The 22,061-nt window shown below is 37.1% G+C and overlaps 2 protein-coding genes and 1 long non-coding RNA gene across 6 annotated transcripts in view; 2 read left to right on the top strand and 1 right to left on the bottom strand.

Annotated features, from left to right (window-relative positions):
- LOC149668305 (DNA (cytosine-5)-methyltransferase 1.S-like) overlaps positions 1 to 22,061 on the bottom strand; it is a 168,715-nt gene that overhangs the window by 67,156 nt on the left and 79,498 nt on the right. The window lies entirely within an intron of this gene.
- Positions 1,487 to 22,061, top strand: part of LOC149668303 (uncharacterized) — a 108,796-nt gene continuing 88,221 nt past the window's right edge. Inside the window, exons 1-3 of the long non-coding RNA XR_016368044.1 lie at positions 1,487 to 2,064; positions 3,139 to 3,264; positions 3,315 to 3,517. This is a non-coding gene — a long non-coding RNA (uncharacterized LOC149668303). The remainder of the gene's footprint in view (positions 2,065 to 3,138; positions 3,265 to 3,314; positions 3,518 to 22,061) is intronic.
- Positions 17,964 to 20,897, top strand: LOC149668308 (uncharacterized). Of its 4 annotated transcripts, none has more exons than XM_089841197.1 (4): positions 17,964 to 18,803; positions 19,031 to 19,276; positions 19,416 to 19,698; positions 19,769 to 20,897. In XM_089841197.1, the coding sequence occupies exons 2-4, from the start codon at positions 19,266 to 19,268 to the stop codon at positions 20,495 to 20,497; spliced, it is 1,023 nt and encodes a 340-aa protein (XP_089697323.1). In that variant the 5' UTR covers positions 17,964 to 18,803; positions 19,031 to 19,265; the 3' UTR covers positions 20,498 to 20,897. The 4 variants fall into 4 exon arrangements, with proteins under 4 accessions (XP_089697323.1, XP_089697322.1, XP_089697324.1 ...); XM_089841196.1 differs by lacking the exon at positions 17,964 to 18,803 and adding an exon at positions 18,869 to 18,948; XM_089841200.1 differs by lacking the exon at positions 17,964 to 18,803 and having other exon boundaries at positions 18,881 to 19,276; positions 19,416 to 19,457; positions 19,532 to 19,698.

The following is a 22,061-nucleotide window of genomic DNA, read 5'->3' as shown; positions in this document are numbered from 1 at the left end:
AACTATCTGAGATTAAGGCGGCCATTTTTTCTTCAAGGTTTTTCCTCCTCAAAAGTAAGGTTTCAATCTGATTACGAATCATTCTGTATTCAGAATCAATTGTTGCGTGTTTACAACGCAAAGTATCAAAGTGGTGTTGCATACACTTGTCCTCAATTTCGTGAATTAAATCGCCTTTCCCATCCCCCATTGAAGCTGCCCTTTCACCCAGATCACTCATTTGTCCTCTGATGGAAAATGCATTTCTTAATTTGGTTACATCATTAGTCGCTTCTTGGGCTCGATGGCTTAAGCATTTCATTATGGTCTTCAAGGAGATGTTTTTCTTTAAGTCAATTATTTGTGCCGTGAGAATTCTTTTATTGAAGGATTCTTCTTCGGTATTAAGCTTTCCAATAGAATGATCATAGCAAAGAGAATAAACATTCTTTTCAATCTCCATCACTAAATTTGTGGCTAAAATTTTCCGTTTTTGTACTTTTTGACACGTGCTTGCGATTGAAAAGGATTCATTGACTATTTCGTCAGGTTTTTTCAATAACTCAAAACTCTCCCGAAGATGATTGTTAACTCGCGTAAAATGTAAGGCCTTAGACTTGGTTTCTTCGGATTTGGACTCTAACATTACAGTCACGCGTTGAAGGTGGGTTATTTGGTTTAAATCTTTGTCAATCTTAGATTGAAGGGTAGTTGCTGTCTTTTGCAACTCCTCAACATTAGATATTTCTCGCATTAACTCTAAATCAAGAGCCTTGGAATGTTCATTCAATTCTGACAGTTTCTTTAAAGCTTTACTAGTACAGGCGTTAATTGGACCATCTGTTTTGACTCGTTTTACGTTGTTTATTACATTTTCCCACAATTTCCCATTTACGCCTTTACTTAAATTTTGAAATACCTTGCACGCACTCGCAACAACAGGTCGAGTTGCTTCTTCCGAATATTCAAGTTCATCAAAAGCCCACTGTCCTATTTTTAGGGCTAAAGCCTCGCGAGATTCCTTCTGCGGATCTCCCTTTAAAGGTTTTCTCCGCGACATTCTTGATTAATTAAATATTTAATTCAAACTAAATGTTAACTTCAATTGAGAATAGACAACACTATCCAAGGTTGATCGTGACAGTTGACATTTTGAAAATATTAGGCGCGGAATAGGCGGGAAATCTCTTGAATGTGAATGTGATTGGCTAAATAGGTCAGGTGAACCAGTTCAGGCACGGGAGTCAGTGACCCGCGAAAAAAAACCATTTAGTTGAGAAAATTACCCCTAGAATAGTCTTCCATCCTTGGATATAAGACCCAATTAACTATATCATGCGCTCGTGGCGCCATCCCGGTGCAAACAAGGGAACTAAAAGAAAAGGCGGGAAATTCGACTGATTTCAAGAATACATGTATTTATACATTTCTTATCTAGGCTTCGAGATGGAGACACCATCGCGTGAGAAACTTGGAAGCTGTCCGTCCGTCCCATGTTTTCAAAAGTGTCCCTTGTACCCCAATAGGCAAAGGCCACTCTAGTGGTAATTTTCTCAACTCAATGAAAAAAACCAACGAATCAGGGCCGGAAATAAGAAAATTTCTTATAGGACAAGTGTCCAGTGACGCCCCCTTTGACTGGAAAAATTATAGGACATTGTCCACTGAAGTGTGCAAAAATAGTGTCGCATCTTCATAGTCAAACTATCAAAACTTCGGAAAATTTATTGGTCAAAATGTCCTGTGACCCCCTTAGTTTTTAGAAAAATTATGGGACATTTTAAAATTTTATTGGACAATGTCCAGTGTCCTGTGCTTATTTCCAGCCCTGCAACGAATGTTATGTCATAGCCATAGCCCACGGGATCACGCGCTATTTTAGAAGTTTATAAACCGTCGTCTGCTCTGACATTTGATAACCCTTGCCCCGAGTTCGGTCAAAATTCTGAAGTAATTACAATAAATTGCTAGTGTAGTATTGTGTTTTTTAAACAATAGCTGTGACATTGAAAGACTATTAACATTGTGGTATATAAGACGGAAAATATTCAACCAACATAATTCATTGGCTTCTAAGAAAATAAGGTAAGATGCCAATTATCAACCACTACACTATTAATGACACTGTCGTGAAAGCTCATTACACAAACGTCATAATACCCAAAGGGTTTCAAAACTTCCTCCCACAAATTCATCTTTAGCAAACCCTCATGTTATTTGTTACGAAATTGTTATGGAAAAATTAATAATAAAATTGTTATAATTGACTTCCTGATAATGATTATTATTCATCTTTAAATAGGGTATATTAATCGCGATATATATCAACAATTTTGGGATTTTAGCTAGTTCAACGAACAAACAAACACCAAACATCACTCATGGAGGATAATCAAGTGGCAGGACCATCTTCAATTTCATTACTGGATAATTCATCAGTTACTAAGACTGTCTCTAAAGATCCTAATGTTCCGCAAAAAGCTCAGCTAATTTCTTCATTGAAAAGCGCAATATTTATTCTCAGCACATTCCTGGTGGTTTTTGTTGCATTCCGAAATACTTTAACTTGCTAAGTATTATCTTTGGCTTGGGTTTCAAATAAGGTCCATTTCCATAGGTTACAGGCAGATTAGATTATGTGAAATTGAGTTTTAATTGGACCAATCCCCCCCCCCCTTTGTTTCATCCTACAATTTCCGAAACTTCCGTGTGTCCTATAACTTTGTAGTTACTAATTTCCTAAAACATCTGTATAGACTATAACTTGTAATTTACAGTGTACTATATTGTAAATTGTATCCGCTTTGATACGCATGTGTGTAAGATTTTTAGGTTAATTTCACTTGTAGATGTTGCGTATTACTATACACTTTTTTGGAATAGAGAGTTCATGATGGAAATGCTTATGTTATTTCAGTTTGCTAGTAAGATGATTTTACAGTGGCTATTTCGGGTAAGATATTGTTTACCTACGCTTTATCACTGAAATAATAAATAAAATAGGACAAACAGTAATACAATGAAATAGGATAAACAATATTATAATAAAATAAGATAAACAACAATAATACAATAAAATAAAAAATACTCTAAATAAATCATCTCTAAAACAGGGAGCTGATCATGGATATTGAATTAGTTTTTAAAACATTTTTGCAGCATCCAATATAATTGCCTTTTTTGTATACTGGGGGATTGGAGGTATTTACACATTCGTAGATCTGACTGGAAAACCAGCCTTTCTCCTGAAATATAAAATTCAAGAGACAATTAACCAACTACCCTGTAAGCCTAATAAATCAATTCATCTCTGGGAGAGATTGAATTATGTTCAGGTGGAGCCGAAACGATTATGGAAAGTAATAGGACAAGTTCTCTGCAATCAGATTTGCGTGGGTATTCCCTTTACCATCATCGCCTATGAGCTCTTCAAATGGCGAGGTAGTTATTGCGGGGAATTGCCAACTTTTCAATGGGTCCTCCTGGAACTAAGTGTCTTCATACTGATTGAGGAAATTGGTTTCTATTATTCTCAAAGGTAAGGCATTCAAATCAAAAGGTGTTTCATTGCTCAGCAAAGGGTGGTGTTGTTGTCCTTAGCCTAAAGAATCAATTATTGTGAAACGGTGTAGAAAATATAGGCTAGGGGAAGGAAATAGGACTTGAAGTCTGCCAGTAAAAATTTTGAAATATCCCCCTGAACTCGGTGCTTATGTTCCTTTAAACTCTATGAAATGAGGTAATTTCTTTCCCCAGACTCCTGCACCATCCAAAAATCTACAAGCACATCCATAAGCAACACCATGAATGGACGTCTCCAATCGCCATAACGGCCATATATTGCCATCCATTAGAACATACCCTGTCAAACTTATTACCACCGTTTATTGGACCAGGAATACATAGATTTAGTACTTGGAATCTTTAAGAGGCCATAGACCCCACACAAATATCTGATTGACTGTGAGGGGAAGCGCCAAAAACTTTTAAACGACCTGCTCCTCCTTCCTCGCGTCTCATTGGTTATGCGAATGTGTGGGACAGATCGAGATCATGACCTTTTAAGCTGTCGTCTGCATCAGTAGTAAATCTATGTATTCCTGATTGGACCTTTAGTTATGGGTTCTCACGCCGCTACTACATGGCTGTGGTTCACCTGGGTCACATTCCTAGGCTGGAAAGCTATGTCCTTTTAGATCATCTCCTTTTGGTAATATCAGAAGAAAATAGGGGAAGTACGTATTCTTAGCTATTTCGCGAGACGTCACTTTATCGGTTTTTTCGCGCCACTGAATATCCGCTTTTTTTGACGGGAAACCGCGGATGAATACAAGAAACTATTTTCTTCGAAGGTTCGTCTGCTATTGTTGATCCTTCTGGTAGTGTCTTTATATTAGACTTCTTCAGTTTACTATGACCGAGGCTTAACGAGTCACTCGAATTTGGCGAAAAATCTACTTGAATACCTTTAGTTTTGCCTTAATCTGGCTTTTCTTGTCACTAGTTTCCCGATTTACTAAATTACACTGGACAGAACTATCCATTTTTAACTCTTAATTGAACGATAACTTTCAATATCAATCTACCGGGTCGAAAGAAGGACGGAAATCGTCGTCTATACTCTGTAGTTCGGTTTCTCACGGTATGGTGGCGCACCTTCAAAAATTTCTATCGGTTCTCTGCCTATCTCTGATTGGCCAATTTAAAGCGATAGCTTGTTTCTGGGAGAGAAGGACGACTTGCACTAGCTAAAGGTACGAATACGTACTTCCCCTATTTTCTTCTGGTAATATATAAACAATCATTTGAAATAATAATATAACAAGATGGCCCCGGTCATATAACGCTTGCCTGGGCTAGCTAAATTTATTGTAAGGTGACCCCGGCCTATATACTTTACGGCTATTTTTTTTATTTTAAATATCAAATATCATTCCAATTATGAACCTACCTCGGCGCACAGCCGAGGAGTAAGACATCACGTGATCCTTTGAGAGGAAAATTCAAAAAGGGTAAACCCGAAAATACGGTTAGAGAGAGGCTCACACTACACACTAGACTAGAGATCAGCATTCAGCGTGGTTACTGTAGCTTTGTCTACGGTTTGTTTACAATTTTTAACAATTTATAGGCCTAATAATGGTTTCGTTTAAGAAATGTTGTTACAAAAACTGTAGCCCCGATATTAAATTCATCCCATTCCGCAAACAAAACCAAATTGGACTGGGGACATATGTAAAAGATGGATTATTTCGTGCGGTTGAACTGATTTAACCACGGAAAAGATAAAAAGAACACATTATGTGTGCCCCTTGAACAACAGAGGTATCCAAATGTCTCGAATTATTGCGACAGCCACGGTAACAACAATACTTTATTATAACCATATTTATTATATTTCTGTGAATATTGAGAGGCGGACCAGGAAGGGAAATAAGGTTTTTTTAAACTGGACTAAATAACCTGGTCAATGACAGGGCACATCGTCTGCTAAACTAGAGAAGTGAATAATTAAAATATTGGAGATAATGTCTGTGTCCGAATTCAGCTGCCAAAGAAATCTCCTCCTACCTCTCCTAAGCTCGCTCATTGGGCAGTCCAAATCAAACTTAAGGTATTTCATTGACAGTGGCAGTTTTTGGGAAAAAATTAAGGGCTGTGGTGGGTTGAAATTTCCATGCAGACGCCATTGACACGTGTCAAAACATACACCAAATTTAAACTAGTATTTTTCGAACTCGGAAACCGTTCAGCATCATGAACTGGTTTATTGTCCGGTTTTATGCTTTCTTTTTCGAGACGAACTTAGCAGATTACACTTCGTCGTTGCTAACAATTTCCCATAGTTTTGAATTTGCCGCCAGTTTAAAACCTCAGAAAAGCGACATTTGTGAAATCCTAACTGCCACCCCCCTTTTATTCCTATCGCAAGGCCTGGTATTAGAGAAGGCAGTGCCTCGATCGATATTCTCTCATTACCATAATGCACGGCTAACTTATTAACGGGAAATTAACCATTTTTTTCGAAATTTTATATAGTTCTGATAGTTTTTCCAAATCTACATTAGATTACGAATTTTAGAGGCATAGCTAGTCTTAAAGGAGTTATACCCTTAAACAAAAATAAATAGGGGAAAGTGTCGGACTGCCATGTTTTCCTGCCTTTGCCTTAGCTTGACATGCATTTCGAGACGCTCAAGCGCGCGAGAGGTGTTTAACCATTCAAATTTGAAGTTGATGATGTTATTCTTCCCGAAAATAACGCTCGTACGCCACCAAACGGGACAATTTGGCATAGGCGTATCTCAAGGAAGAGTCACAACCTCGGACCTCAGCGCTCTGTTCTATTTTCTTTAGTGTTATTTTCGCGTTTGAACGAGGTTAAAATTTGTTTAAAACGTTAGCACGCCGAAAATAAATTGAAAATGCCGCAAATCATCATTTATTTCAAAAAACTCATGGGTAAAATCCTTCAGAATTTCGTTCGAACTTAGGCCCTGGGTTGTCATTATAAGCTAAATGGTTTTAATATTAGTAAATAACATCAATATTAGCAAACTAAATTAATACAATCATGTACATCATCAAATTAAATTGTGGTCACGGTTAGCCTCAGTCAAAAGCAACTAATGTAAAATGAAACCGCACTATTTCTTCACGCGCAATATCACAAATTATCTTAGGTACATGATGAATAGGCGAGGGGGATGAAACAGATTTCGCGAGTATGCATTCACCCCTCCAAATGCATGTCACAGACGAAGGAGAGAGAGGACAGCGGCGGCTAATTGGTCAAGAGTGTCGATCGGATCCTCAAAACCCGGAAAGTTCAAAAATGAAACTGCGCAAAAAAGACACCATAATTAACATAAACACAAAGAAATAACCAAAAGTGAGACAGCAAGGAAAGTGTAGGCGACGCGTGATTCTCATTGTCTCTGAGCGAGGGGCTAGTCATTCGTCAAAATTTTGTACACCTGATTTCTGAACTTTTATGTGAATTCCGTTGATTACTGATTGAATTCCTTGATTTCTGTGATTAGGATTATTTTAGGTGATTTTCTTTACACTTTTTTCCCGTTATTGCCGCAGATTACTTGTGATTCCTATTTGAATTTCAACGAATTCCGTTGATTTTTTTGGTGAATGCCGTGATTACCACTGGATTCTTCGTGAATTACGAATATTTCTATCTGAACTGATTACGATTTTTATTTTGGATTTTCGAGTTCCTCAATTGATTATGTGTGATTATTTCACGAAATGTGTGATTGCCGAGGTGATTACAAAAGATTACAAGTAAATCATGTGATTATTTCTGAATTTCTCAAGATTTCTCGTGATTTCCAGTGATAATCGGAGATTTCTGATTACCTTTGATTACCCACAAGAATGATTTTGATTACACTCTTAAAACTAATGGGTTGAATGAGTAGGGCTATTTGAATTTTTACTACAATTTGGTAATAAAATAACCCAGTAGCAGTTGAATAAATCTTTCCTGGTAGTTTGGAATAGGGTTGTTTCAAAACAAAAAAATGTGGTTATTGCAGTAACCCAAATTGGTCATTTGCAATTTTAGGCAAACCAAGCATACAAATTCACGGTATTGAAGACTAGATGGATGTTTAGAAAACTTTGCAATACCAGTTATTTAAGTAATATATAAACAATCATTTGAAATAATAATATAACAAGATGGCCCCGGCCATATAACGTTTTGCCTGGGCTAGCTAAATTTATTGTAAGGTGACCCCGGACTATATACTTTACGGTTATTTTTTTTATTTTAAATATCATTCCAATTATGAACCTACCTCGGCGCACAGCCGAGGAGTAAGACATCACGTGATCCTTTGAGAGGAAAATTCAAAAAGGGTAAACCCGAAAATACGGTTAGAGAGAGGCTCACACTACACACTAGACTAGAGATCAGCATTCAGCGTGGTTACTGTAACTTTGTCTACGGTTTGTTTACAATTTTTAACAATTTATAGGCCTAATAATGGTTTCGTTTAAGAAATGTTGTTACAAAAACTGTAGCCCCGATATTAAATTCATCCCATTCCGCAAACAAAACCAAATTGGACTGTGGACATATGTAAAAGATGAATTATTTCGTGCGGTTGAACTGATTTAACCACGGAAAAGATAAAAAGAACACATTATGTGTGCCCCTTGAACAACAGAGGTATCCAAATGTCTCGAATTATTGCGACAGCCACGGTAACAACAATACTTTATTATAACCATATTTATTATATTTCTGTGAATATTGAGAGGCGGACCAGGAAGGGAAATAAGGTTTTTTTAAACTGGACTAAATAACCTGGTCAATGACAGGGCACATCGTCTGCTAAACTAGAGAAGTGAATAATTAAAATATTGGAGATAATGTCTGTGTCCGAATTCAGCTGCCAAAGAAATCTCCTCCTACCTCTCCTAAGCTCGCTCATTGGGCAGTCCAAATCAAACTTAAGGTATTTCATTGACAGTGGCAGTTTTTGGGAAAAAATTAAGGGCTGTGGTGGGTTGAAATTTCCATGCAGACGCCATTGACACGTGTCAAAACATACACCAAATTTAAACTAGTATTTTTCGAACTCGGAAACCGTTCAGCATCATGAACTGGTTTATTGTCCGGTTTTATGCTTTCTTTTTCGAGACGAACTTAGCAGATTACACTTCGTCGTTGCTAACAATTTCCCATAGTTTTGAATTTGTCGCCAGTTTAAAACCTCAGAAAAGCGACATTTGTGAAATCCTAACTGCCACCCCCTTTTATTCCTATCGCAAGGCCTGGTATTAGAGAAGGCAGTGCCTCGATCGATATTCTCTCATTACCATAATGCACGGCTAACTTATTAACGGGAAATTACCCGTACAAAAATTTTAAGCTGTAATTCATCTGCATACGCGCCTTTTTATCGCTACCACGCTGTAATAGGTATAAATTAAGGCTACATTTTCTGCAGCTCGAAAAACGCGAAAATTTCACAGAAATTCCAGAACTGCAAATTGTCTGCCGTTTCTACATTTTCTGTTTATTATCCTTTAATTGTCTGTACTGGCAGAAATATGCAGCGCGATTCTGCAAACGCGATGCAAAAGTAGAAATAACAGCTGCTAGTTTAAAACTGTAATTTGACCACAGTTATAGACATGTTACAGATCTGCAAAAGTGATGGAAAAGTAGAAATCCAGCTGCCAATTTAAAACTGCAATTTGACTATATTTATTGACATGTTACAGGTTTGCAAAAGTGATGAAAAAGTAGAAATACCAGCTGCTAGTTTAAAACTGCAACTTGACCACATTTATAGACATGTAACAGGTCTACAAAAGTGATGGAAAAGCAGAAATCCAGCTGCCAATTTAAAACTGTAATTTGGCCATTTTTATAGACATGTTACAGGTGTGCAAAAGTGATAGAAAAGTAGAAATACCAGATGCTAGTTTAAAACTGTAATTTGACTACATGTATAGACATGTTACAAGTCTGAAAAAGTGATGGAAAAGTAGAAATCCAGCTGCCAATTTAAAACTGTAATTTGACCATATTTATAGACATGTTACAAGTCTGAAAAAGTGATGGAAAAGTAGAAATCCAGCTGCCAATTTAAAACTGTAATTTGACCATATTTATAGACATGTTACAAGTCTGAAAAAGTGATGGAAAAGTAGAAATCCAGCTGCCTATTTATAACTGTGTCTTCCACATTTATAGACATATTGCAGGTATTCAAAAGTAGAATTTCCTACTTTTGAATACCTGCAATATCTCTCTAAATGTGGTTAAATTACAGTTTTAAGTTGGTAGCTGAATTTCTACTTTTCCATCACTTTTGCAGACCTGTAACATGTCTATAAAAATGGTCAATTTAAGTCAAATTAAAGTTTTAAATTGGCAGCTGTATTTCTACTGTGCTATCACTTTTGCAGACCTGTAACCTGTCTTTAAATGTAGTCAAATTGCAGTTTTAAATTAGCAGCTAGATTTCTACTTTTCAATCACTCTTTCAGACCTGTAACATGCCTATAAATGTGGTCAAATTGCAGTTTTAAATTAGTAGCTGGATTTCTACTTTTCTATCACTTTTGCAGACCTGTAACATGTCTATAAAATGGTCAAATTACAGTTCTAAATTGGCAGCTGAATTTCTACTTTTCCATCACTTTTGCAGATCTGTAACATGTCTATAAATGTGGTAGAATTGCAGTTTTAAATTAGCAGCTGGATTTATACTTTTCTATCACCTTTGCAGACCTGTAACATGTCTATAAAAATGGTCAAATTACAGTTCTAAATTAGCAGTTGCATTTCTACTTTTCCATCACTTTTGCAGACCTGTAACATGTCTATAAATGTGGTCAAATTGCAGTTTTAAATTAGTAGCTGTATTTCTACTTTTCTATCACTTTTGCAGACCTGTAACATATCTATAAAAACGGTCAAATTACAGTTTTAAACTAACAGCTGGTATTTCTACTTTTGCATAGCGTTTGCAGAATTGCTCTGCATATTTCTGCCAGGCTAGGGAGTTAACAGTTAACAAACAGAAAATGTAGAAACGGCAGTCAATTTGCAGTTCTAGAATTGCTGTGAAATTTTCCCGTTTTTTGAGCTGCAGAAATGTAGCCTTAATGGTTACAGCGTGGTAGCGATAAACCGCGCGTATGCAGATGAATTACAGCTTAAAATTTTTGTACGGGAAGTCAACTTCGAGCGCTCCATAAATTTTTATCTGCTTCTGTTAGGTATTAATATTACTGCTTTTATTTACCTAAACTTTGAATAAACAATTGGTTAGGCCTAAAAAGGCATCTTAAAAAAGCTTTACTCATTCATCTCAATTAGATCTTTTGATCTTATTCTGTCACGTCTCGATCCTAAAAATATTTAAACCACCATAAAAGATAGAAAATTGAAACATTTTTGGTCATAAAAGGGCCAGTATTGTATATACAGTTATCAAAAGTTTATCAGATATATTTCAATAAGTATGGCACTGCCTATACTTCGTAATGCTAGAGACTTACTGAGAGCTAGTTCGAGAATGACTCGAGAATTGAATACACTCGGTTTTGCAGTCCAACTTCACCGATTAAGACAAGATCTACTATCACCATGGCGCTAAAAATGTGAAGGAAATTGCGAACCAAAGTACTTTAGCGCTATCATATAAGTCTACAGCAGTTTTCCTGGTTGCGAATAGACGTAAAACAAGCCTGTCGGGACCCTTCCCTTCAGTTATTATCGGCTTTTAGCTACAAGTTTTAAAGACTTTTTCGATTATGTTCTGTGAGTGTGTATGTTGTGGATGTTAGATAGACGACAAGTTGGGAAAACCAAAATATTACCTCTCCGAGTCCAGAGGTCTACTACTACAAAGTTATTTACCTAGATATGCAATTATTTCACCTTTTTGAAGTAAAAATTTACGAAATATTGAAGCAGTATTCCAAGCATAGCGAATATACAGTAAAGCAGACGACATTTTACATCCAATAAGGATAAATCTTGGACACATGGAAATCAGTCAATGGCAAAAAGAACAGGAAATGAAGTCTACGCTTCAGCTGACAGCTACATTCACAACTGGTTAGCAGTGTAAACACTACCGTCTCGTCTCACCTCAACAATATTCTTAGTTTGCCAACATGAGCGTCAACGTTAAATAATACCAAAGCTAAATTGTAGCTAGACGCACTGATAGTCTATGCGCACCATAAAGAGAATAAAAACTCTGTAGTTTAGCCCTACTAATCTAATTGCCACCATGATCTTTTCTTCTATTATAAAATCTTAACCTGATTATTTAAGAGTGTATTTAACTTTCGGCTCACTCTGAACCGTTGATGTCTCTTCATTTCAGACACGAAAATCAAAACCCAAAGTTTACTTCACCTCAGGCCTCAATTATTTACTCTTTATTTCACTAATACTAGATATACCCGCCGGAGTTTAGATCTTAGCTCTCTTCATGAAATCACTAAACCAAGGATTATTCTATATACAGATGTAGTATAGCTTAAGTAATATGTAAACAGCCATTTCAAATAATAATATTAAAAAGAATCTTTGGAATATCAAAACGAAACAGAGCTTTAAAGTTACGAGAGTACTAAATGCATCGTAATTACGAAAAATATTTCCACATATTCACTTTATATTAAGGATAAAGGGAATATTATGGTTCTGTAGGATTTCTTTACACATCAAAACAAAACGAACTTCTAACGCAGCGCACTAGTGTAACAACGGACGGACACACACAGACAAAAACATAGACTGCTTTTTAACTCTTTCCGTATTAATTTTGAATTGAGAAACAAGATTATCTTAAATATTAAAATAAATATAATTAATATTTAATATTTTCTTCGTTAGTTATTCGCCTTATTGAACGTTACATCGTTTTAAAAAAGAACAATTAATCATTCTTGAGAGACTTGACTAATATTGGCGTTTGAATTGAAGCATACGCCGGTTGCTTCTTCCTACTCAAATAGGTAGTATATAAGGGTTTCGAATCGCAGCTATGGATAAGAACATCGCAATTGCGTGAACCTTGGCGGAAGACCCCGTCAATGGAAGGCTAGACGTTTCTCGTAACCCTAGCCGATCGCCGCGTATGTCTTAACCTTAAGGATGATGGTGGTGTTAGAAGCCAGTTGTACAGACTGGTGTCCATGTGGGATGGACAAAGAATAGAATATGGTGGTGTTTAGAAGCCAGTAAGTACAGACTGGTGTCCATGTGGAATGGACAAAGACGAGAAGGTAGTGGTGTTTAGAAGCCTGTAAGTACAGACTGGTGTCCATGTGGAATGGGCGAAAGACTACAAGATGGTGGTGTTTAGAAGCTAGTAAGTTCAGACTGGTGTCCATGTGGGGTGGACAAATGAACAGAGTTGTTAGACAGGCAATGGAGTAATAGCCTGTAAGTGGAATACAATTTCCGGGACTGGAAATTGAATACACGTTTGCTCCGATTTACAAACTGCGAACGCGGTCACGTGGGTGTAACAACGGACAGACAGACACACAGACAGACAGACACGTCGAAATTAGAACCTCTCCGTGACATACGTCACTCGGAGAGGTAAAAAGACCCTTTTAGCTAGATGTGGTAAGAACTTGTACATGTACCTAAACAGTTGGACCATCTCAGATATTACTTTAGCAAGTCAGAAAAGCGTGTATTCAGATAAATTACAGCTTAATATTTTTTTAAGGGATGAGTACAAGTTGGGAATCCAAAATAAACCTCTCCAAGTCGAGACGCAATTTAGAGGCTATTTTTAAATATTAACAAGTTGGGAAAACCAAAATATTACCTCTCCGAGTCAAGAGAAGGACTACCTACAAACTTATTTACCCAGTTATGGAAATGTTTCTTTTTTTTATGAACAAATACTGAAGTTAAAATTTATGAAATATTAAAGCAGTATACAAAGCATAGCAAATATACTGTAAATCAGACGACATTTTACATCCAATAAGGATATACTTGTACACATTAAAATCATCCGATGGGGGAAAAACGGGAAATGAAGAGATAAAACTTTGGAGGGATATTACCTTTACGTATTTGTAAAGGCCCAATTTGCTACTCCTCAACTGTATACCCTCTATGTTCAAAGCCATATTCACAACAGGGTTGCCATGTAAACACTATCCTCTCCTTTCACCTCAACAATTTTCTTAGTTTGTCAACATGACGATTAAAGTTACATAACACCAAAGCTAATTTGTGGCTACACACACTGAAGGTAAATGCGCACCATAAAAAGCATGAACACACGAAGCTATAATCCGATTACGATCAGACCTTTCACTGATCTGGGCTGCGTTCAGCAGAGCTCACCAAAAAAGACAGCGGATTTTGGAAAACGTTTTCTGGTGAGATCTGTCGTCATAGCTTTTCTCCGGTCATCGGTCTTTTAAAAATGAAGCTAGCGCAATAAAGCGTGCAAGGTACAAAGGCTTAACAAAAATTGTATGATAACATATTTATGGAGATAGATAAGAACAACTTTTATAATTAAACATAGAAACTAACATGTCTCTTAAACTTCTCGCCGCTCTCGCGTGATCAACTTGTTTCACGCCAATTAAATAGCTATAGTCCCATCAGAATCAGCAAGAGCTATTTGTATTAATTCCTCCATGCTTTTTCGCCAAGCTGAGAACTACGCGTTTTACGTCACGTTATCCAAAAACCCGACTATTTTCCTTGAAGACCGCGCTGGCTCACTGAGCACCGTGACGTCAAAATTCAATAACAAAATCCCGTTCTGGATGACACTGCTAACAGCGCCTGACAGCGCTGAGCTCTGCTGAACGCGGCCCAGATTTCCACCATGATTATAAAGTCTAAGCCTAATTATTTAAAAGTGTATTTAACTTTCGGCTCACTCTGAACCGTTAATGTCTCTGTATTACAGAAACGAAAACCAAACCCAAGCGTTTACTTTTTGGTTCACTAGGCCTAATGACAAATAAAAGTTCATTTGCCCAATATAGTTGCGTTCTTCTTGAAATCACTTTAGAAAGAATTATGCTATAAACAGATGTAGTATAGCTTAAGTAATATATAAACATCGATTTCAAATAATAATAATAAAAAATATTCTTGGGATATCAGAATGAAACAGAGCTTTATAGCTACAAAACCACTAAAGGCATCGAAATTACGAAAAATATTTCCATATATTAATAATATATTATGAGAAAACCAAATATTAAGGTTTTGTAGGATTTCTTTCCACAAAACAAAGCGAACTGCTAACGCGGTGCACTAACGGACGGACACACACAGACTAAAACATAGGCTGCTTTTTAACTCTTTCCGTTTTAATTTTGAGTTGAGAAACTAGATTATCTTAAATATTAAAATAAATATAATTAATATTAAATATTTTCTTCGTTAGTTGTTCGCCTTATAGAGCGTTACATCGCGTTGATAAAGAACAATTAGACATTCTTGAGAGACTTGACTAATTTTGGCGTTTGAAATGAAGCATACGCCGGTTGCATTACCTTACTCAAATAGGTAGTATATAAGGGTGTCGAACTACAGCTAAAAGCAAGAACAACCGCAATTGCGAAAACCTTTGGTGGACAACCCACCCTAGGGAGGCTAGACGTTTCTCGTAACCCTAGCTGATCGCCGCGAATGTCTTAAACCAAACGATGACTATGGAGTTAGAAGCCAATAAGACAGATTGGTGTCTATGTGGAATAGACGGAAGACCAGTAGATGGTGGTGTTTAGAAGCCAGTATGTACAGACTGGTGTCCAAGTGGGATGGACGAAGACCAGAAGATGGTGGTGATTAGAAGCCAGTATGTACAGACTGGTGTCCATGTGGGATGGACGAAGACCAAAAGATAGTGGAGATTAGAAGCCAGTATGTACAGACTGGTGTCCAAGTGGAATGGACGAAGACCCGAAGATGGTGGTGATTAGAAGCCAATGAATACAGACTGGTGTCCATGTGGGATGGACGAAGACCAAAAGATGGTGGTGATTAGAAGCCAGTAAGTACAGACTGGTGTCCGTGTGGGATGGACAAAGACGAGAAGATGGTGGTGTGAGAACTCAAGTAAAGGAGCCATTTCCGTGACTGTGAAAGCAGTTCGGAAATGGCGAACACGTTTGCTCCAATTTGGAAACTGCGAACGCGGTCACGTGGGTGTAACAACAGACAAACACACAGACAGACACACACACACGTCGAAATTAGAACCTCTCCGTGACATACGTCACTCGGAGAGGTAAAAAAAATATAATTGATATTTATTAATTTAATCGTCATTAATTTACCTTAATTCTAGTTAAATCGTTTTAAGGAACCTTATTCCTAAAATAATTTTAAACATAGCTATTGTTGACGTTTGAACTCAAGCGTAAGCCTCTTTAAATTTTTTTGGAAATTTAGGGTATATAAGGCGACTGATTCACAATAATTGATAGGAAAACCCGCAATGACCCTGCAAAGCATCTGAAACGCGCCTGCAATGATCCTGCAAAGAATCTGAAATGCACCTGCAATTATCCTACAAAGTATCTGAAATGCACCTGCAATGATCCTGCGAAGTATCTGAAATGCACCTGCAATGATCCTTCGAAGTATCTGAAACGCATCTGATATTATTCCAAAAAGTATCTAAATCGCACCTGCAATGATCCTACAAAGAATCTGAAACGCGGCTGCAATGACCCTGAAAAGTATCTGAAACGCACCTGCAATTATCCTACAAAGTATATGAAAAGAGCCTGCAATGATCCTGCAAAGAATCTGAAACGCGCCTGCAATGATCCTGCGAAGTATCTGAAACGCGGTTGCAATGATCCTACAAAGTATCTGAAACGCGCCTGCAATGATCCTGAAAAGTATATGAAAAGCGCCTGCAATTTTCCTACAAAGTATATGAAAAGCGCCTGCAATTATCCTACAAAGTATATGAAATGCTCCTGCAATTATCCTAAAAATATCTGAAAAGTACCTGCAATTATCCTACAAAGTATCTGAAACGCGCCTGTAATTATCCTACAAAGTATCTGAAATTCGGCTGCAATGATCCTAAAAATTATCTGAAAAGCACCTGCAATGATCCTACAAAGCATTTGAAACGCGCCAATAATGATCCTGAAAAGTATCTGAAACGCGACTGCAATTTGCCTACAAAGTATATGACAAGCGCCTGCAATTATCCTAAAAAGTATCTGAAACGCGCCTGCAATTATCCTAAAAAGTATCTGAAAGGCACCTGCAATTATCGTACAAATTAAAGTATCTGAAACGCGCCTGTAATGGTCCTTAAAAGTATCTGAAACGTGGCTGCAATGATCCTGCGAAGTATTTGAAACGCAGCTGCAATTATCCTACAAATTATCCGAAACGCAGCAGCAATGACCCTGCAAAGTATCTGAAACGCGCCTGCAATTTTCCTACAAAGTATATGAAACACGCCTGCAATTTTCCTACAAAGTATATGAAACGCTCCTGAAATTATCCTGGAAAGTATCTGAAAATCACCTGCAATTATCCTACAAAGTATCTGAAACGCGCCTGTAATTATCCTACAAAGTATATGACAAGCGCCTGCAATTATCCTAAAAAGTATCTGAAACGCGCCTGCAATTATCCTAAAAAGTATCTGAAACGCGCCTGCAATTATCCTACAAAGTATCTGAAACGCGCCTGCAATTATCCTAAAAAGTATCTGAAACGCGCCTGCAATTATCCTATAAAGTATCTGAAACGCATCTGCAAATATCCTACAAAGAATATGAAACGCACCTACAATGATCCTGCAAAGTATCTGAAACACACCTGCAATTATCCGGAAAAGAATCAGAAATGCACCTGCCATTATCCTACAAAGTATCTGAAACGCGCCTGCAATGATCCAATAAAGTATCATAAACGCGCCTGCAATGATCCAAAAAAGTATCTGAAACGCGCCTGCAATTATCCTAAAAAGTATCCGAAACCCGCCTGCCATTATCCTACAAACTTAGCAATTTCTGACTGTAACATGCATACAAAATATCTGGAAGGTACAGTACCTGTAATGAGCCTACAAACGTCCTGATTTCTTACGGTAGTTACTATTTCCCTTCTGTTTTCAAGCTGTAAGGTAGCTATTTTATGACTCTAGAGTAGCTAAATTTTGTATACTGCTGTACTGAGTTTTCCAACGGAAGATATTTTTTCTGCAAAACGTCTAAAATGTTCTGCATTGCTCTCTGGAATGCATCTTAATTTTGTCTGAAGTTGAACCTTTTTCAGGTTTATTCCAGTATTTTTCCAGAATATTCCAGTTTATTTGCAATATATTGCAGATTCTAAAAAATCTAAATAACAGCAAAATGCAGCCGTAAATTTTTGTACGGGTAACCATTTTTTTTCGAAATTTTATATAGTTCTGATAGTTTTTCCAAATCTACATTAGATTACGAATTTTAGAGGCATAGCTAGTCTTAAAGGAGTTATACCCTTAAACAAAAATAAATAGGGGAAAGTGTCGGACTGCCATATTTTCCTGCCTTTGCCTTAGCTTGACATGCATTTCGAGACGCTCAAGCGTGCGAGAGGTGTTTAACCATTCAAATTTGAACGCCACCAAACGGGACAATTTGGCATAGGCGTATCTCAAGGAAGAGTCACAACCTCGGACCTCAGCGCTCTGTTCTATTTTCTTTAGTGTTATTTTCGCGTTTGAACGAGGTTAAAGGGGAACTCTGCTCGGTTGGCGCCCCTTTAGTGAAACCATGAACGCTGGATCTCTAAAGGGACTGGTAAACGGGGTAGATTCCTCTCTATAGCACGTTTGCTCTGTAAAAAAGTAAATAAAAAAAAACGGGTACGGCCAAGGTCGTTTAACTTTTTTCAAAATGGCTCCATGATGGCTCGCGTAACGACTGTTGAGAAAGTGAAAGACGAAGTAGCCGGCAGTGTGGCGCACTCCTGTAAGCCAAGCTTCTGGGCGGCAAAGTTTGAGGAAATACGACACATGTCGGCGATCCTTCCCTATAGGTGCCGACTGTCCCGTGTCCGCCGGAGGTGACTTACCCCAATTCCACCTTCCGTCACCTCCCAAGTAAACATCATTCCTTCCCTGCTTCTCCACATACGACCTAGCGGCCCCCGTCAGTGCTGGGCCGCGTAGGGTCTCTCGCTCAATTCTTCCTGGTGCTAAAGGCCTAACGGCTAAGCACTAGTGTGTGTAGGTGGTAAAAAAAAAAAAAAAAAAAGACGAAGTAAGAAAAGGGAAAAAAGAAACCCACAATGATCACAGCTACTTTGAAAGGTTGGTATTTGTATTATAATTTATTTAATTAATTAAATAAGGTGATTTTTTTTGAGGTATGGTGTTAGGGAACGTATTTAAGGGCCCAATATTTTTAAGCCTTGGCTTACTGTCAGTCTGAGTCTCTGAGACTTTTTGTTTTGAAGTGTGAATTTACGATTATTAATCATTTTCAAAGGTTTCAATTTGTTTATTACGTTACTCAAATTTTTTTTTAAATTTTATAGTATTTCGAATAATAAGAAGAAGCGAATTGACGAAAGTAGAGATATAAATTATTATGGAATTGACAAAGACTGCGGTCCTAATGAGCCCTATGATGAGCTGGAGGTTTTTGAGTTCATTGATAATGTAATTAACAGCTGTGATAATTTTCCCCCTACATCCATCTGTGAAAATGCAGAAAGTTGTGACAAAAAAGTTCAAATAGATAAGAAAAAAAATAGAAACCATAGTGTCTCTATGTCTTTTACGTAAGTAAAATAAGAAACTTCTTAGGCGCAAATTATTATCAATACCACTAGAAAAATTTCTGTGGTCATTAATGTTTAATTTATGCCTAATACATTCATGAAATTTTAAAAAAACTTATCAAGATCAATTTATTTACAGGATGTATGACTTCAATATCACACTTAACAAGGGATTGGAAAAGTTTGAGTCGTTGGGTTTTTCTAGAAACGCAGACCCGAATAAAACCTTGATTATCAATGAACTGATTAACATAGGGAAAAGAAGATGCGCAACCAGATGGGAAAATGGTTTTAAGGCTTTTTCTTTCAAAATTGGAATGTTAAAAACGTCAAAATCGTTTTGGGGTCCAGCGCAAGAGTTGCAATCAAACGAGCAGATTCTTGATGATGCAATAGCATATCTATCATCAATATCTCCACCGGTAATTTCTCTTGACTATTCACATTAATTTTTTTAAGACAACCTGCATTTTTTCTATATTTGATTTTCAGATATTTGCTTTATTGTCAAAATATGATAAGAGGTTTTGTGCCGCTTTTTTTCTAAAGAATGTTTTAGATCTTCTTCATATTCATATAAAAAAGAAAGAAATATTGGACGGAAATTGCACAAATACACCCTCATCTTTAGTAGATGCCCGGGCAGGCTCCTTGGAAAATTTAAAAGATAAACAAGTCCTTTATTATGTAGCTGGTGCTACGGTGAAATCTGTTTCAAATAAAGTTAAATATAGCTGGGGATTTGTCAATTCTATGGCCATAAAGGGATCCTATGAAGAGATTCAACAGTATTTAAATAAAGAGCTTCCGGGCCTCAATATTGCAGCTTGGGTGACCCAAAATAATCGGGGTGGGTTACTGTATGTAAGAAAAATCACATACGAAATGTTTATAGTGATTAACCAAATTGCTTCCAAATTTTACGGAAGCCAAACTTTATTAGAAAACAATTGTGACAGGAAACAGGTGGCAAAAAAAGCTATAGTTGAGAATAAGGAAGTTGTGAAATATTGGGAAACCCTGTTAGCAAAATCACTTATCCCTGAAAATTATCAAATAAGAACTAAAATATTAAGCAATTTAACGGAAAGTTTTTTAACTCTACGGGGCAAAGGGCTACAACTTCTATTAAGAGCAAAGCATTTTGGCAAAGAAAACAAAAAACAAAAGTCAGCCCCCTCTTTAAGGAAAGGTCTAAAAGAAAGTGTAAATTCTGTTTAAATCCTAATTTAGTTCATGAACATCTGTGATATGACTACACTCAATTCCTAATTTTTTTGTGATATGCTTAGCTAAAATGATAAAACTAATTTAGTTCGTGACATGGCTAGCCAAATGCGTAAAATGCTAATTTCGTATGTGATCTGGCTATCGAAACGAGTAAAATCCTAATTTAGTCCATGAAAATCTGTGATATGACTACATTCAATCCCTAATTTTGTTTGAGATACGTGACATGGCTATCTAAATGAGTAAAATCCTTATTTACTATGTGATGTGGCTAGCTAAAATGTTGCTGTGAAATGATTAGCTCATTTACATACATTGTACCTGAAAATTAACTTTTTAATCAAATTTTTTGGATATCTTTTAAAAGAAAATAAAGAGATATTTCAACGTATTTCCAAACCAATTTTTTTACATAAAAACGACATAAAAACTTTTTTTTAATGTAATAAATTTACCGCAGGACTAATGTATTGCCCTCTGTAGGTGGGGCTATTTCATCCCCCAATTTAATGAACCTATCTACATTTTGCCCAAATTGTAACACATCAGGATTAGAATTTCCACCACCAGATGATCTTTGCTTCCCAAATTCCTGCTCTAAGCAGTCTTGGTTCAATCTACATGTCAGAACAAACGACGCATTTTCCTGCAACAAGAATCTAACAATTGCAGGAACAGATCGTGCTATAAGGAAGGTATAATTAGTCTCGCAAAATAAGGAAAGATCTAGCAAGATGGCAGTGTAGCACCTGTCATCAGTAAACCCTCGGTGGTTTCTCTGCTGAGCATCATCATCTGACGTTTACTCGCTGTACAGTCTGCAGCCTTTACAGCGACTTCATTTTCCCACTCCTTAAAATATTGAATGAATGATTCTTCTAACCACTGAAAATTATTAACAAAAACACAAGTAGAATAATCTTACACCAAGTTCCTATGTAAAATTTTTTGCCGTAGCCTCTGTGTCTGAAAGTTCTGACGTTAAGCTTTTTAAAGTTTCCAACGGAGCTCGCGTGAATGGAGAGATAAAATTTCTAAAATATCGGTCACGACCGAGAACGAGCTTTTGAAGCAGCGCTCCACAGCGGTGGAGAGTGAAGTAAAACAGGCGGGGTTCATTTTTTTTATCCGAGTAAGTTCAAGAATGGAGGGTTCATCCAATTGCACGGTGTTTGCGTTTTTTATGGCAACGGTGTATCGTGTGGAGTGCAAACGTTTTTAAAGAGGGTGATAAATTCGACATAATGTTTTTGGCACGGAAATACTCTGAGTTTGTTTTGAGAGCCCTTTATCCATTTCTAAATTAATACATTTAAACCTAACTTGCTCCGCCATAACGTAAACTCCGATCGCCTTAGATCTACGCGAGCGGATCTACGTCTCTATTGGCCGAAAAGCTCATCACAAGTTTCGTACCTTTTTTAAGGGGGGTGGAATTTTTTTAGTGAGACCCAGCTTTCCTCGGCTGATGTTAGTTGGCGCCGAGAAAAAGTGTTAGTAGAGAAAAACTTTGGGTGTTCAACTACCATTTACTCTACAGTAAATACATTCGGCC

The sequence above is a fragment of the Phalangium opilio genome, unplaced genomic scaffold (assembly GCF_054372755.1).
Source record: "Phalangium opilio isolate 3A_F unplaced genomic scaffold, DU_Popi_V2 ptg000056l_1, whole genome shotgun sequence".
Taxonomy (NCBI): domain Eukaryota; kingdom Metazoa; phylum Arthropoda; class Arachnida; order Opiliones; family Phalangiidae; genus Phalangium; species Phalangium opilio.
Note: the sequence above shows the minus strand (reverse complement) of the source record. Positions and strands in the feature narration are given on the sequence as shown.